We start from the raw sequence: 15,387 nt of genomic DNA on the forward strand, positions 1-15,387 counted from the left end.
TTCAGATTGGATGTTAGGAAGTTCTTCCCCATGAGGGTGGTGAGACACTGAAACAGGTTGCCCAGGGAGGTGGTAGAAGCCCCATCCCTGGAGATTTTTCAGGCCAGGCTGGATGTGGCTCTGAGCAACCTGATCTAGTGTGAGAAGTCCCTGCCCATGGCAGGGGGGTTGGAACTAGATGATCCTTGAGGTCCTTTGCAACCCTAACAATTCTATGACTCTGCCCCTCCCAAGCCGGAAGCAGGGCACAGCCGCGACCCAGAAGCAGAAGTGGTGGGGAAAGGGAGACGTGTGCAAGGGCTCACGTGACCCCCCCGTCTCGTTCCGGTAGAGCCACGTCCGCTGCGGCGCGAGGGCGGGGCGGGAGCGGCCGCCGGCTGGAGACAGCCGCCGCCATTTAGAAGAGTCGTTAAGCGGCAGGCGCCGGTCCGCTGCTGCCTACCGGGGAATTGTCTCCGCCGCCATGATGGGGCGCCTGTCGCAGTTGCTGTTGCTCGCCCTGCTCGTTTTCCCCGCCGCCCTGCTGCTCGGTGGCAACCGCAGTGGCCCAGGTGAGAGGGGGGCGGGTGAGGAGAGGGAAAACGATAACGCTTGCGGAGAGCCTGGCTTGGCGATCCGAGGCTTGTGTGGAGGAAGAGTCCCTTCCGCCTGCCTCAGGGAGCCTAGTGCCGCTTTCACCGTTCTCGTGGTGAGGAAAAGGAGGCGGTGAGCGATGATGATGTATCGCCGCCGGGTTCCGAGCTCCCCAGGCACGTGGGTAGCCGCCGGGTTCTGCTGCCGTCCCCAGCCCGGGACGGGGCTCTCCGACGGGCTGTGGGCTCATCCGGGCAGAGCCTGCCACTCCGGCCGAGCAAACCGCGCGTTGCTGCTACCCGGGCCCCGGTGTCAGGCCCAGCCGTGACATGGGGCGCGGAAAGCCACGTGGGCGCAACTGTTCCACGCAAACCCCACTCAAGGTTGTAGCAACGTGGCTGTCACTTTCTTTACTCCCGTCCTCCGGTGGTGCAGGCTTCCACAGGAACTTCCACAGCAGATTCGCCGGCTGCCAGCCGTTCTCCCCACTTCGTGTACCTTAACGCCCCCGAGTGTCCTTCGCTCATCTCTTACCTGCTTCACGAGCTGGAAATTGCCTCTCTGCTACTGTATTCTGGAAGGCCAGACGACAGTCACCTCGCCCAGGCCTTCCAGCAAGCAGCAGCTCCCGCTCTGCATTAACTCCTTCCGACAGCTCTCCTCCTTTCCCGCTCATGCCACATCATCATCCCTTCTGACAGCCATGAAAGCCTGAATCAGGGGTCTCTGAGACTCTGCTAGCACAATTGCTTGTGAAAAGTGCTCGTAACTTACAGTACCCTGCTCAGATACAAAGGTTTTAATAAAAAAACCTTTATGTGTAAACTTACAATTAAAACTGCAGCAAATCTCTGCTGTTAGTCTTGCGTTAAGTGTAGCACATGGTTGAGCAGGAGTCTTTGAGTGTACCTTCTAAAGACACCAGAAGGGTTGGCATTTGCTTTTTTTTCTATCTATGACTGGCAATCCGGAGGTCCTTGAATATATTTGTCCTTCTTTTGTTCCCTGTGAACGCTGTTTGATCTTTATTTTAAAGGTGTGCTCATGACAATTAGATATCTTTTTCAGGCTCCTGTCAATCCCTTTTCCATTCATTCTGTTTCATTGCTGTAAATAGTAGTTTATTTAAAAATCAAAACCACTGTAGGGTTTTTTTTTGTATATGTTTTACAAATTCTTAGGGTACCATATGCTGTAAACTGCAAACAGAATCTCATCCTATGGCCATTGTTTCTATTGTATCAGCCCAGTGTTTCAACATGTGAGACTTGGTTGCATGAAAGCAGAGAGGCAAAGAGCTACCTGATCACTTTTATCCTTCCAGTATTTGAAGGGGGGCTATGGGAGAGCTGGAGAGGGACTTTTTACAAAGGCATGGAGTAACAGGATGAGGAGTAGTGGCTTCTAACGGGAAGAAGCTCTGTTTAAATCAGGCATTAGGAAGAAATTCTTATCTCTGAGGGTGGTGAGGCACTGGAGTAGGTTGCCCAGAGAACTTGTGGAGGCTCTAAGCCTGGAAGTTTTCAAAGCCAGGTTGGATTGGGCCTTGAGCCTTGGTTTAGTTGGAGGTGTCCCTGCCCATGGTAGGGGTTTGGAGCTAGATGATCTTTGAAGGTCTTTTTCCAGCCAGACCGCTTTATGATTCATTGATCAGGCTCCTTTTCTGAACGGTGGGGTGGTTCTTTTGAACCTGGGGATTATAGATGGTCTTGAGGACGTCTTACTAAAAAACGATGTTTTATATGTTTTAAAACTTGAATGAAAATAATTGCAAAAATAATTTCACTTGTGAAAGCCTAGTGTTGCAAATCCAGCAGGTGAAAAGGACTTGATAATAATCTACTAAATTTAATAGTCTTAGAAGAAACTATGCTGGCTGGATTAAGTTCTTGGTAATAGCAGTGTCTTTTTGTTTTCACATTTGTGGAAATGACAAAGCTAAAGCACTAAAGCATTGTAGCATATTTTAAAAAAAAAAATCAGCTTTTTAATCAAGTTATTTGCCTCTAAGCATCACTGTGTGATTGCTGGACTCTTCGTTAACCAGCTGTAAAGTGTTGCTGAACTCTTTGTTAACCAGCTGTAAAGTGTTTGGGTTTGAGCTTTCAGGCACATAATTGAGTAATTTGGAAAGTTGAGTTCTTTGAAAATTGAGCTCCCATGTGCTTTCTCTTGATCAACTAGTCACTGAAAAGTATTTCTTCTCTTTGCTTCTTGTTTTGGTGATTTCAGGTTTGGTAGTTGCAGCTCAGGATGCTACTGAAGATGAGGAAGCTGTGGAAGATACTATAGTTGAAGATGAAGATGATGAAGCTGAAGTCGAGGAAGATGAGCCAACAGACTTGGTAATTGTGCATCAAATGAGAGAACCAAATTCTTGCAGGAGCCTCTTGTTCTTTTCCTTCTTAAGCTGCACCTGAGTAAACTGAGATAGACACTGGGTATAAGACTACTTCCTTCGAGCTTTGGTATCTGTTTTCAAGGGGCAAGCTAATCTAAGTTAAACTCCATATTGATTCTGAAAAGCTTTTTTTGCAGCCTATTTTCACTTACTGAAGGTGTTCAAGGCCAGGTTGAATGAGGCCTTGACCAACTTGGTCTAGTGGAAGGTCCCTCTGCCCATGGCAAGGGGGTTGCAACTGTATGATCTTTAAATTCCTTTCCAACACAAACCATTGTATGAATCTATTTGTATGGGTTGGTTACTTCATCAGAACAAAGTGAAACACTGCACATAGTTGATCTGCTTATGGCAGTAGAGTATTAGGCTTTGAGACCATATGCTTAAATAGGTACAAACATGTCTCAGTCTCTTGGGACATTATTAGGAGAAGATGACATGATATTATTAAATAACCTTTTGGATGTAATTTGGTTTTAATAAATAGTTTACGATGGGTAGATTCTTTTCTTTGCCACTGAAATAAGTGTTTTGTATAGCTTCTTGAAAGGGAGGAGACAGGTGCTCAGCTCTGGTTCATAACTTGCCTAGATCATGATACACATATGACTGACCCAGAAGCCTATCTACTGGTTCAAGTGGTGTTTTAAGCAAGGCAATCACATGATCTAACTCAAAAGCAGTTAGTCCAGGCAGTTCAAAATGGAATCAGCCATGCCTTTTATGGGTGGGAGAGGTACTGATCCCATGATCCCCACGTGGAAAATAAGTCCTTAATGCTCCCATTTGCCAAATTAAGAATTGAATCATCACAAAGGTGAGCTTGAAGAAGTGAATCCACTGACTTACTGGTTCCAACATCTAACTGTTTTCAGACATACATAACACTAGCTAATTAAAAATGAATAGAAAGCTTCTAGAAACACTCTGTAGTGAAAGCATCTCACATTTGCCATATGGTTGTCTGTAATTTTGGAAATGCTTGTTTCTTCCTAAACAGTAATAGATGTGTACATGTAAATTGTTTGTTACTTTCCTCATACAGAGACTTTAACATTGGTCTTTGACTATAAAGCTTTCAGTGTGGCTAAATGCAGTTCAGAGCAGTCACAAGGAGAAGGATAAATGCTGAAAATGATGCCAGTCAGTCCTATAGGGAGAGCAGACTAGGTGCTGATCCCACAAAAGCAAAATTTGATAGCAGTGCTTCCTGTTGTTGCGTGCCTCGATACCTGGGATTCTCATGGAACCAGCATGGTCTTTGCTTCACCATTCCTTATAGGATTTTTAAATCTTGTCTTAGACAGAAGAAAAAGAGGAAGACGACTTGTCAGGAGAACCTAAAGCCTCACCCAATGCTGATACAACTATATTGTTTGTGAAAGGTGAAGGTAAGAGGCTGTGCTAATTTACCATCTTCCTTACTGTTGTGTAGACTACATCAGCACGTGTGTAAAATACTGACGGTCTAAAAAGCTGGAAGCTGCTCTAGACACTGTTTAGAAATGGGCTAGGTGTGGTGCATGAAGTTTCTAATGGATGAATACTTTTTGTATTTTAGACTTCCCAGCCAACAACATTGTAAAATTCCTGGTTGGCTTCACCAATAAGGGTACAGAGGATTTCATTGTCGAGTCGCTGGATGCTTCTTTCCGTTATCCTCAAGATTACCAGTTTTACATTCAGAACTTCACAGCCCTCCCTCTGAATACAGTAGTTCCTCCACAGAGACAAGCGACCTTTGAGTATTCCTTCATCCCTGCTGAGCCTATGGGTGGTCGTCCCTTTGGATTGGTTATCAATCTCAACTACAGAGATGCAAATGTAAGCCTGATGTTGTAATGCGTTTTAGTTTTGATGTAGAAATACCAGGAAGGAATAGCCGAGTCAAGTTGCTGCCGCCTCAGACTGTGAAATGCCTTTGTGGTTTTTAGGCAAATCAGTAGGTACAGAACCACAATGTGTGACTGTCTGTGTGTTTCACAATAGTGCCCCCATGGAATCCCAGCATGGTGGAGGTTGGAAGGGACCTCTGTAGATCCATTCCAAGCCCTCTGCTAAAGCAGGGTCACCGAGAGCAAGTGGCCCTGGGTTGCAATATTCAGGTGGATTTGGAATCTCTCTAGAGGAGATCCCACAACCTCTCTGGGCAGTGCAGTCCAGTGCTGTGTCACCCTTACAGGAAAGACATTTTTCCTCATGTTCAGATGGAACTTCCTGGGTTCCAGTTTGTGCTCATTGCCCCTTGTCCTGTCACTGGACAGCACTGAAGAGTGTCTCTGCATCCTCTTGACACATGCCCTTTAGTTACATTGAATCTTCTCAAAGCTTATCAATATGCTTAATTCTGTGTATGTTAGACTTGAAATTACATCAGCATTGGAAGCTGGACTGCCTTTGAACTGTGTAGTTCAAGCTGTGCTCAGGATAAAAAAAAAAAAACCAAACCAAAATCTTTCCTTAGAATAACTTCAGTTCCACTGAACTTTTCAAATTGGGCTTTGCTAACAAATTATCAATCTGAATCCCATCTGCAGATTTGACTTTGAGCAAACAACTGGCCAGTCTCTGCAAGTCTGGGGGACAGCTATCCAAAAGCATAGACGTGGATTAAATAGGAGATTGGTTTCTCATTTAGTATAGGCCAAGCTCTAATAGGCTTTTGTACCTTTGTGTTTTGGTTGTTCTGGTAAGAAAGAGCCCTTCCTGTGCACTGCCTCATGTTACAGGAAATAACATCTTTAAGGCTAGGTGTAACTGTTCTGTTAACACCAAAAATGTTCTTCATACTTCCACCAAAATATTTGTGCTTTTAGGTGTTGAGTCAAGCTCTCACTGCTTATAAACTTAATCAAGTCTGGTGCAGGATGTATTGCTTTTTAGAGGTTTTCCCAGAATGTGAAAGAGAAAAATGTGTAAGTGTTCAAGAAACGACTTTGAAACATGGAAACTTTGTTCCAGGGCAACGTATTTCAAGATGCTGTCTTCAATCAGACTGTTACAGTCATTGAGAAAGAAGATGGCCTGGATGGAGAAACGTAAGGAAGCTGGGGAGTTTGGTATACGGGTAGAACAAGTTGTTAATGGAACTAATGAGAAATGTTCTTGTATCCTCATTTTATTGAGCATTAAGTCTGCTCTCTTGCTGATGGTGCAGCAAGCACTCAACTTGTACAAGGCTGATAGACTGAGAATAGGAGCTTTTTTTCCCTAAATTAAGATTTGTATAAATACCAGGGGTCTTCAGGATTGGTACTGCGTCAGTGAGCAGTTTATGCACATCAGGATGGTGTTTTTCTGTCTGAAAGACTTGGGTACATCTGACACCTTACACATAGCAATCCCATGCTGCACTGATTTGCTTTGAAGTATTCTAACACTGGAGTGGAATTTTAAGAGAACTTGTGAGTTAAAACCATCAGAAGTAGCTGTAGACATAGCATATTTGAATTCTACTGCCACAGGTAGAAATTGCTTGCTGAGCAAGCTTCCCTTTCAAAAAGGGAACCAAAAGAAATGGCTGTTGCATGGATTTGTATTTCTTAGGATAGCATCAGTGAAACAACATTTAGTCACATAAAAATGCGTTTGCTAAAAGAGGTCTTAAAAGAGTTCACACTATTTGAACCAGTTTGAGTAAATGACCTGGGAGTAGGTAATTATCCTAAACCAAGGATGTTCAGTTACTTCCCTTTTGTAGTTCAACTCCATAACTTCCTTTGTCATAAATCCAGGTTAAAATGTTCAACTTGAAATAGATTCTGTACCTGTAAACTGCTGCCTCCTCCCAATATTAACTTCAGATAATATTTATGTTCACCTCTTCCTAAGTACCAGCAGGCATTTCAGGTAGAATTTTCAAAACAAACCAAAATGCACAGATAAAAGAACTGTTTGTATTCATAGAATTGTATCTGGAATGCAGAGTAAGACAAGACCTTCAAAAGCTCTTTTGCCAACAACTTGGTACCTAGAAGGTACCAATAAGTTAATGTCCTTTTGCAGTAGTGTGCTAAAAGCGTGTAGGGGATGTTTAAGTCTTTGGTAAGTGGCTAAAGCTCTCAAACATAAATATTACCTTTGACCTAGCATCTTGAAAAATGATACTGCCAAAGAGTCCTTGCAATTAGTAACTTCAGTCATTTTTAAGTTACCTATTTTTATATGTCATTATTCAAATGATTAGGCTCAAGGTGAGGAGAAAGTTCTTCACTGAGAGAGTCATTCGTCATTGGAATGTGCTGCCCAGGGAGGTGGTTGAGTCGCCATCCCTGGAGGTGTTCAAGAGGGGATTGGACGTGGCACTTGGTGCCATGGTCTAGTCATGAGGTCGGTGGCGACAGGTTGGACTCAATGATCTTTGAGGTCTCTTCCAACCTTGGTGATACTGTGATTATTTCATTATTAATTACATAATGTTTGTTAGCACTTTGGTTTCAGATTAATTGTGGGTTTCCCCCCCCACACCTACTGAAGCTCTTTAGAAATGTGAAGTGAGGCTGTGGCTAAAGACAGACCTAATTTCTGTGCCTCTTTGTAAACTCTGAAGTACCTAAGATTTTTATTTAGTTATTTGTTACACTGTTTTCTAAAGGATCTTCATGTACATGTTCCTCGCTGGACTTGGTCTGCTCGTTATTGTTGGCCTACATCAGCTACTAGAATCTAGGAAGGTGAGGAATATACTTTCTTGTGTACTTCTTTTCCTACAGGTAAAGACTTGTATTAAGAAAGCAATTTGATAATCACTTCTGGCATATGGTGTGGTACAGGTGGAATCATAGAATGCATTGGCTTGGAAGCGACCCTTGATGGTCATCTTGTCCAACCCCCACTGAATTGAGCAGGGACATTCAACTAGATCAGGTTGCTCAGGGCCTCATTAAGTTTGACCTTGAATGCCATCACTACCCTCATTGAGAAGAACTTCCTCCTAATGTCCAACCTAAATCTACACTACTCTAGTTTAAAATCATTGCTCCTCATCCCTTTGCTACATGGCCTTAAGGATTTTAGGGAAAAACAGAGAGGATTTAAAAATACTTGTAAGTGGCTTCCATTTACAGTACTCTAACTGCTGCGGGTGGTCTGGCAGGTAAAAGCTGCTGGAGTCTCACCTGCATGCAGTTGCATACATTACATCTTTGTGCAGTCTGGAATATGATACTTTGGAAATAGCTTCCCTTACTGTGCTCTAAAGTATTTTGCAAGGTAACACACAAAAATCTTGTGCTAATCTAAGAAATTATAATGAAGCTGGTCATCACAAAGTTTGATTAATCATCAACCATTTTTCATACCAGGTAGCATTAACTTGCCCAGGTGTGGATGAAATCTTGGTATCTTTGTATTAAGTGTTACAAGAATAATTATTATGAGGCATTAGAAGTGGTAATACCAAGCATAAGTAAATAAATTGCTAGCAGTAAAGATAGAGCTAAGCTGCAAATACAGCTTCATACATCGACTAGGCTTAAGTTTGTCTGTTAGTGAAATAACTAATGATTCAATTCAATGAATTGCAATTATTTCTAATATTTTTTTTGAATGAAAAATATTTCTCCCTTGAATTTTCAGAGGAAAAGACCAGTACAGAAAGTAGAGATGGGAACATCAAATCAGAATGATGTTGACATGAGCTGGATTCCCCAAGAAACCTTAAATCAAATAAGTAAGTAGCCTGCCTGCCACAAATTAGAGCATAAGAAAATGACTTACAGTAGTTGTAACTGAACAAGCAGCTGATACCAACTTCTGTCTCTTCTAGGGAATAAAAGGTTATCTAAGGAACTGTGCTTGGACTGTTACACTAGCAACCTGTTCCTGTATAAAACAATTGTCACTGGTTGATACAATAATAACTATTGGTGGCTTTTTTTCAACAGTGTAAAAATCTTTTGTTCAGAATTATTAGGATTACAGTTTCTGAAATCAAGGTCAGATAATTACTTAATATTTGTTAGCACTTCAATTTCAGATGAATTCTCTTTTTGTCCTACACACCCTCTGCAGAAGTTCTTGGGAAAGACCAAGTGGGTCACAAAAGAGGGCTAAAAAGGAGAAAATGTAATTTCAAGGTTCTGTAGGTTGTTTGGAAGTTTGCCTATACACCAAAGGTTCAAATAAACATTAGAAACAAGTATTTATTAAATAAAGCCACGTTAAGACTTGGTATTAATATCTTTCACAAGTCCCACATGACTTAAGTTCTACTTGATACCTGGAATGCCAACAGTAAGCCAAGTACTTGATTTCTTTAGATCATTTGTTTGGATATTCTAACTTCTCTTGCTGTTTGTTTCTTCTGTTTTGCTTTCCTGTGGCTTCAGTGCAGAGTAGAAGAGGTGAGGCAAATTGGTGATCTAAGGAGTGGAAGTGCTTAAGTTGTTTGTCCATGTGATAACTGGGCATGAATAGATGTAGTGCTTCCTGCATGCAGCGACTGGGTTGGTAGCATGAGCAGTAGATGATGAGAGAGCAGATGCATGCAACCACACAAACACATTTTATAAACATTTTCCATATAATAAGTATGTATCTATATTATTTCTGTTTGTAGTGATGTGATTGCAGTAGGATATTGCTGAACTGCTGTTGTCTCCTCTGGCAGTGTTCAGAACCCTCTGTCTCAAATCCAGTTGTCTATCTTACCTTCTCCACTAGCTTGATGTGGTGTCAAGCTGATCCTATATGAAGGATGTGGAGAAGTGATCATGAACAATGGCTGGGCACATCTTGTTTCAGTGACAAACCTCAGCCTTGGGTGTCATGATTTAATAGTCTGGCTTATCTTCCTGGATTGTTCTTATCCCAGGTGAACGCCTAGCACCAGTTGCATTGGCTGCTGTGAGGTGAGATAGCCTCACTTAAAGTGCATGCTGGACAAGAAAAGTGCTTTTAAAACCATTTTCAGGACTACTTTTACTTGAGAAAGACTCCTGTTTTCATGGGGAAGTGTGGAAGGACTCTGATAGGAAGTTGTGCCAAGAGCTGACTTCAGTTTTGATTCCTTCACCCTTTTCAACTGTACTTACTTTCTTGTACCCTGTTTTCTGTGAAACGTAAGAGCGATAGTATGAAATCTAGACACAGGAGTTTGAAAAGCCTCAATCCAGCAAGAACATCTGAAGCTTTAAATGCTGACTTCTTCCAAAGAGCCTCCTTTAAATGGGTTCAAATCCTGGCAGCATTTGGGCCCTCTCTTAAGCTAAATAGGTATTCATTAATACCTGGAGTCCATAAAAACCTGATGTTGAAGTTGTTCTTAATTAGCTCTGAGTCAGTTCAGATTAAAATTCTGCACTAGAATCCTTTAAAATACATGGCCATCAGGACCCTCAGAGGTTCTTCACTATTATTGTGGAGAGACACTTCATACTGTACTGATTGGATTATGGCATGATGGCTGCTCCTTGTGTCAGCACATCCTGTAAACAATGAAATTATTTGAGCTTGTTCTGATTAAGAAACGTGCCTACTTAGTGATCATTTAGTGATCAGCACTTCATACTTTGTATGAAGTGTTCTCTACAATATTACTATTTGAAAGTCTACTGTATAAGGATGTTGAAAAGGACAATCATAGGTCTGTCTGAAAAGTCTTAAATGTAGGATAGATGCTTCTGCTATCCAGTCACAATACAACTAAAGCCAGGTGGCTTCCCCTATGGGATATATAATTGAAGTGATGTCTGCATAGTCAAATGTGGATGCTTTCTGGAAAAGTGTGTTTGGTTGTGGTGTTGGTTGGTGTGTGTGTGTTTGGTTTTTGGTGGTTTTTTTCCCACAACCAAAGCACTTTTCTGCTGTTAATCTGTATGAATGTAGAAATATTTCACCCAAGACAAAGCTGTGTAAAGGAGGGTCAATTACTCTTCAGGCAGGTGAACTCAGAATGAGTTTAGTTGGAAGAGATCTTCAGGATTAAAAAGTCCCACTGTTAACTCAGTACTGTCAGGTCACCACTAAACCATGTCCCTCAGCAGTACATCTGCATGGCTTTTAAATCTCTCCAGGGATGGGGACTCCACCACTTCTCTGGGCAGAGAACCTTTCAGGGAAGAAATTGTTGCTTATGCCCAACCTAAATCCTCCCCCTTGGTGCAATCTGAGACCAGATCCTCTTGTCCTATCACTTCTTCCTTGGGAGAAGAGACCAACACTCACTCTGCTCCAGCCTCCTTTCAGGTAGTTGTATGGAGTGAGGTGGTCTCAAGCTGGTAATGATCAAAATAATAAATTAACTGTCTCAGAGTGTAATTATTGAACATGAAACTTTGCTAAACAGCAGAGCATGCAGTTTTATTGGGAGATGGTGTCGGGGGTGGGGTTTTGGGGGAGTTTTATTTGCATTTTAGTTACTGGAAAATTGAAGAACCCTCACCCCAGAGCTGTATGTAACAGAACAGAAATATTTATTATCTTAAATTTAGGATGCTGACTGTTAAAAAGCTTTAAGTTGTTTGAGCTGGCTTCTCTGTAATGATGCATTGCACTAGGAAGGGCATTTTGGTCGTGTTTGGGAGGGAGAGAAATTTATGGTCAGTGTTAGGACCTGATCTGAAATAGCTGCAGCAATTGATGTAACTGTCTTTTGTCTCTTTCAATCTAGATAAAGCTTCACCAAGGAGGTTGCCCTACAAGAGGGCACAGAAGAGAGCAGTGGGCTCTGATGAGTAAATGTTAGCTGGTACAACAGTTGAACCTTTACTAATCATCCTGCCTGTTTGGAAGTTGTTGTTTTTTTTGAAGTAGTGCAGAGAATCCATCTCACCATAAGGAAAATACTGCTGAACATCTGGACTTGAACAAATCAACTGAATGGTGTTAATATTACTGAAGATGCACTTCTTTTTGTTAATTGTTTGGGGGGGGAAGGGGAGGAGGGAGGGAGAGAAGGGGAGGGGGAAGGCAGGGGTGGGGGAAGCAGCCATTAAGATTTGTGCCTGCGTGTGTAAGCAGTTGGTCTTAACAGAACCATGTTACCTGAAATGTGCCTTTAGTGTTCTTGTCATCTGTACCACTTGTCTTAGAAGGATTTTTCTCCTCCCCCTAATCTGAATGTTTAGTGACTTAATCTGGTTTTGATTGTGTTGTCTGGATCAGAATCTGTTTTTTTGTTTCAGCAAGTAACTTGGTTCTCTGCAGTGTGCACACACTGGCTGCGTGCGTGTAGTCCTCCTTCAGTGGCGAGGTGCTGATCACCATCTAGGTTTCCTCATAGTTTGCATTCTAAAGGCACAATTTGGTATAGCTGCTCGTAGTGGCAGATGTTTTGCTGCTGATCTGGGCGTGCAGTGACCTAAAAACCTGAACTTAACCTGCACCAATGTTGAGGAAGGCTCTTACACAGCAGAATTTGTGAAGCATGGAATTCGTGTGCTGATTTGATATTACTACGTAATTGTTGGGGGTTTTTTTAATACCAAACTTGTTAAATGGTTAGTTATTGAGTCATGCCAGCATCTTAAGTATCTTGATTCTAGTGGTAACTGCAACATTTGCTCAAGAAATGATTGATTAAGCCACAACAACTTTTCAGTAAGTTCTTGGTTCTCTCAGAAAAAACTCGAATGTCGTGTCTCAAAATACGGGCTTCTTTTACAGCTTCGCATGGTGCAAGGACTTTGTGATCTTTCTATACACTTGAAACTGAGTTTGAAAAACTGAATTGGATTATTTGGATTCAAATAATCCCTTTAAATGACAAATTTACCCTCTGAAGGTTTTAAAGATCAAACTTGTTTCCCACTGGTCAGTACCATTGGTCTGAGTTACTTCTGTGTTGGTTTTTTTTATCAGCTTGTTTCTCCTACTTTCCTACTAATTCCTTGCATATCTATGAGTAACTACATGTCAGTTCAGTACTGAAGCAGAAGAGTTTTATGAACTCAAAATGGGATTTTCTTTTGTGGCAGGCACAACTTAATGCCATTACCAGGTACTGAGGTGTTCCTCCACATCCACTGCATTCGGGAACTGAACTGACAGCAAAAAGGGTAGATCTGGGCAGAGCTTTGATGCCAATTTGATGCCATTCAGGTGCTTGGACAGGGCTTGAATTGTTTTGTATCTCATTTGCATCTCTTCCTGTGTCTGAAGGATATCTGGAAACTTGTAGATTTCAGGCAGAGGCATTGATTTGAGAGCTCTGTTTTAATCTTTTCCTCCCCTTCCTGACCCCCACACGTGAAAATACTCTTTTAGATCTACACTTGCTCTGTAAAGACTGAGCTGCTGAGCCAGCAGATGCTGAGCAATACTTGCAAATCATGTCATAGCCTGTTAGAAACAGCTGATCTCTAAAGCTACCTGTACTGGTACTATTCTGCTATACTCTGTGCCAGAAGGAACTGTGAAAATGGACTTGACTCCTCTTCCTGTGGGAAAGAATAGAAAAAGCAGCCCCAAAGATAAATTGTTCCACTTCCTAATGATACAGCTAGCCCAGACAGAGGGTTTTAATAGTTAGGATGGATGAATTGTCATACACTTGGCAAACAGTTGAATGCTGCCTGCCTGAGAGGTGTCTCCACTCAAATTTTGTGAAACAAGTGTGTTTGCCTTTAGTGTTGTCATCTGTCTGTCTCTGTGGTAGGTTTGTGGGCTTATATTCAAGCTGCATTGATTCAAAGTGTTTATGTATTAAAACCTTTGTAGACTAAAGCCCTCTAGCTGTTGCAGCACCTGATGTACTGAATTTCTGAGTTTCTTCTCTTGGATTGTGTCTCTAAACTGAAATTAAGACTGTTTTCATCTTCTGGGAATAGATGATATTAAACTGTATAGTCCTAATTCTTCCCAGGATAAAGACGGCTCTCTCCTGAGAGAAGGCTGTCTTCTGAGCTCTTGCATCTGTTCTAGATGCAGTGGTACTATAGGAAACAAAATAAAGAGACAAAGGATCAGAACAGAGCATGCTAATTTGTAATATCCTAGTTTTATTTGATCAGATATGTAATTTAGCCCTTACTGATTGAGTTTTGAAGGTTAAGCCTTCAGAAGTTTTACACTTGACCAGGATTTAAGAGGAGCTGAAGGACTGAAGCACTGTATAAATAGAAATAAGCATATCTCAGCATAACACCCACATGCTTCAGTTCTGCATGTGAAAGGAGGGGAAACAGCAACTTGTGTAGGAACTAGGAATGGGAAAATCCAGTTGTACCAAGACTGCCTCATCCTACAGCTGTATAGTTGCTGTATATGAACTGCTTCTGCTTGAGAAAGTTACTGCAAGCAGTGTCCAGCAGTCCACTGCTGCTTGTGATAAAAGTAGTAAGTTTGGAATTCCTTGTTTCTCATTAGTTTGGTGTAGCTGATATTTAGCAATAACATTCTAGTATGGCATGGCAACGTAACTTTGGCATCTCTTAGGTTCTTTCTAGAGAATAAGCCAGTCTGCTACCTTCAGATTGCTTTAAATGGTAGAACATAACTAGTGTGTTATCCTGTCTTACTTTGGTGCTTGATTTTTCTACTCTACAGTAGACAGCTTAGTGTCACAGGTATGTGACTGGATGTCATTATTACAGCTGAGCAGGGCATAGTTCCATTGACTTCATGACAGAACAAACAGCAATTCTGCCTGTTTCTGCCACCTCTCTCCATGTGGTAGCAGCACAAGCAGCTGTATAATTGAGAATTCTTACCAGTCAAGTCTTCAGCAACCTGACTATACTGCCCCACAACTGCTCATGGGAGGTGAGGAGGAGCAAGGACTGAAAGATGATGTGGACCAGGGATTCTTCCTTCTTGGTAAGAGATGCTGAAATGGTTTTAGACCACAGAAACTATGGCTGTACTGTGAAGGACCACTCACAGCTCTTTAATTAAAAAGAGTGTAAACAAGTCTGTATGTGGGGTAAAACAAATGTTTTAGAGTTGGTGCCTGCAGTGATAGCAAAGCACTGATTTAGCTACACTTGAACTGCAGCTGATACTTGCAGCCCCCTCTGTGCTGTGTTGTGACAGCAGTTCATTTTCTCCCAGTGTTACTTAGTCTGAACAAGAAGAGTGGCTGCTGTTGGGTCTAAAGGGTGAACTACCATCTTCATTTATCTGCACAGTATGGAAATGAGTGGAGCAGACTAGTGATGGCAGTGCTTCTGCTTGTTTTAAAATGGACATCTTTGTTACCTTGTAATGGACTTAAGCATCTTTCACTGGTTATTGCTGGTATGAATACATGGTGCTGAACAGTGGGGCCATGGAAAGCTCTGGATTCAGGGAAGTAGAAGCAAGCACCAATGTAGGCTGGTTATCCTGTTTTTCAGCATGCCTGATGTTCTGAGCAGCTAAGTCTTCTCTTTCCTCTCCCAAGGAAGAACAGTACCTACCTCATAGGAGCGACACAAAGGCTGTTTCAGGAGTGTTGAAGTTAGTGGAGACCTGCATTTCCTTGGAGGTAGTAA

The 15,387-nt window shown here is 42.1% G+C and overlaps 1 protein-coding gene across 1 annotated transcript; it reads left to right on the top strand.

Moving 5' to 3' along the window:
- Window positions 1-330: 330 nt before the first annotated feature.
- SSR1 (signal sequence receptor subunit 1) lies at window positions 331-11,855 on the top strand. Its single transcript, XM_068162997.1, has 8 exons — window positions 331-551; window positions 2,806-2,918; window positions 4,278-4,365; window positions 4,536-4,798; window positions 5,936-6,012; window positions 7,569-7,647; window positions 8,552-8,645; window positions 11,586-11,855. The coding sequence occupies exons 1-8, from the start codon at window positions 464-466 to the stop codon at window positions 11,651-11,653; spliced, it is 870 nt and encodes a 289-aa protein (XP_068019098.1). The 5' UTR covers window positions 331-463; the 3' UTR covers window positions 11,654-11,855.
- Window positions 11,856-15,387: the final 3,532 nt, after the last annotated feature.

Source organism: Melanerpes formicivorus, unplaced genomic scaffold, assembly GCF_026170545.1.
Source record: "Melanerpes formicivorus ecotype bairdi unplaced genomic scaffold, bMelFor1.0.p_v2 SCAF_69, whole genome shotgun sequence".
Classification (NCBI taxonomy): domain Eukaryota; kingdom Metazoa; phylum Chordata; class Aves; order Piciformes; family Picidae; genus Melanerpes; species Melanerpes formicivorus.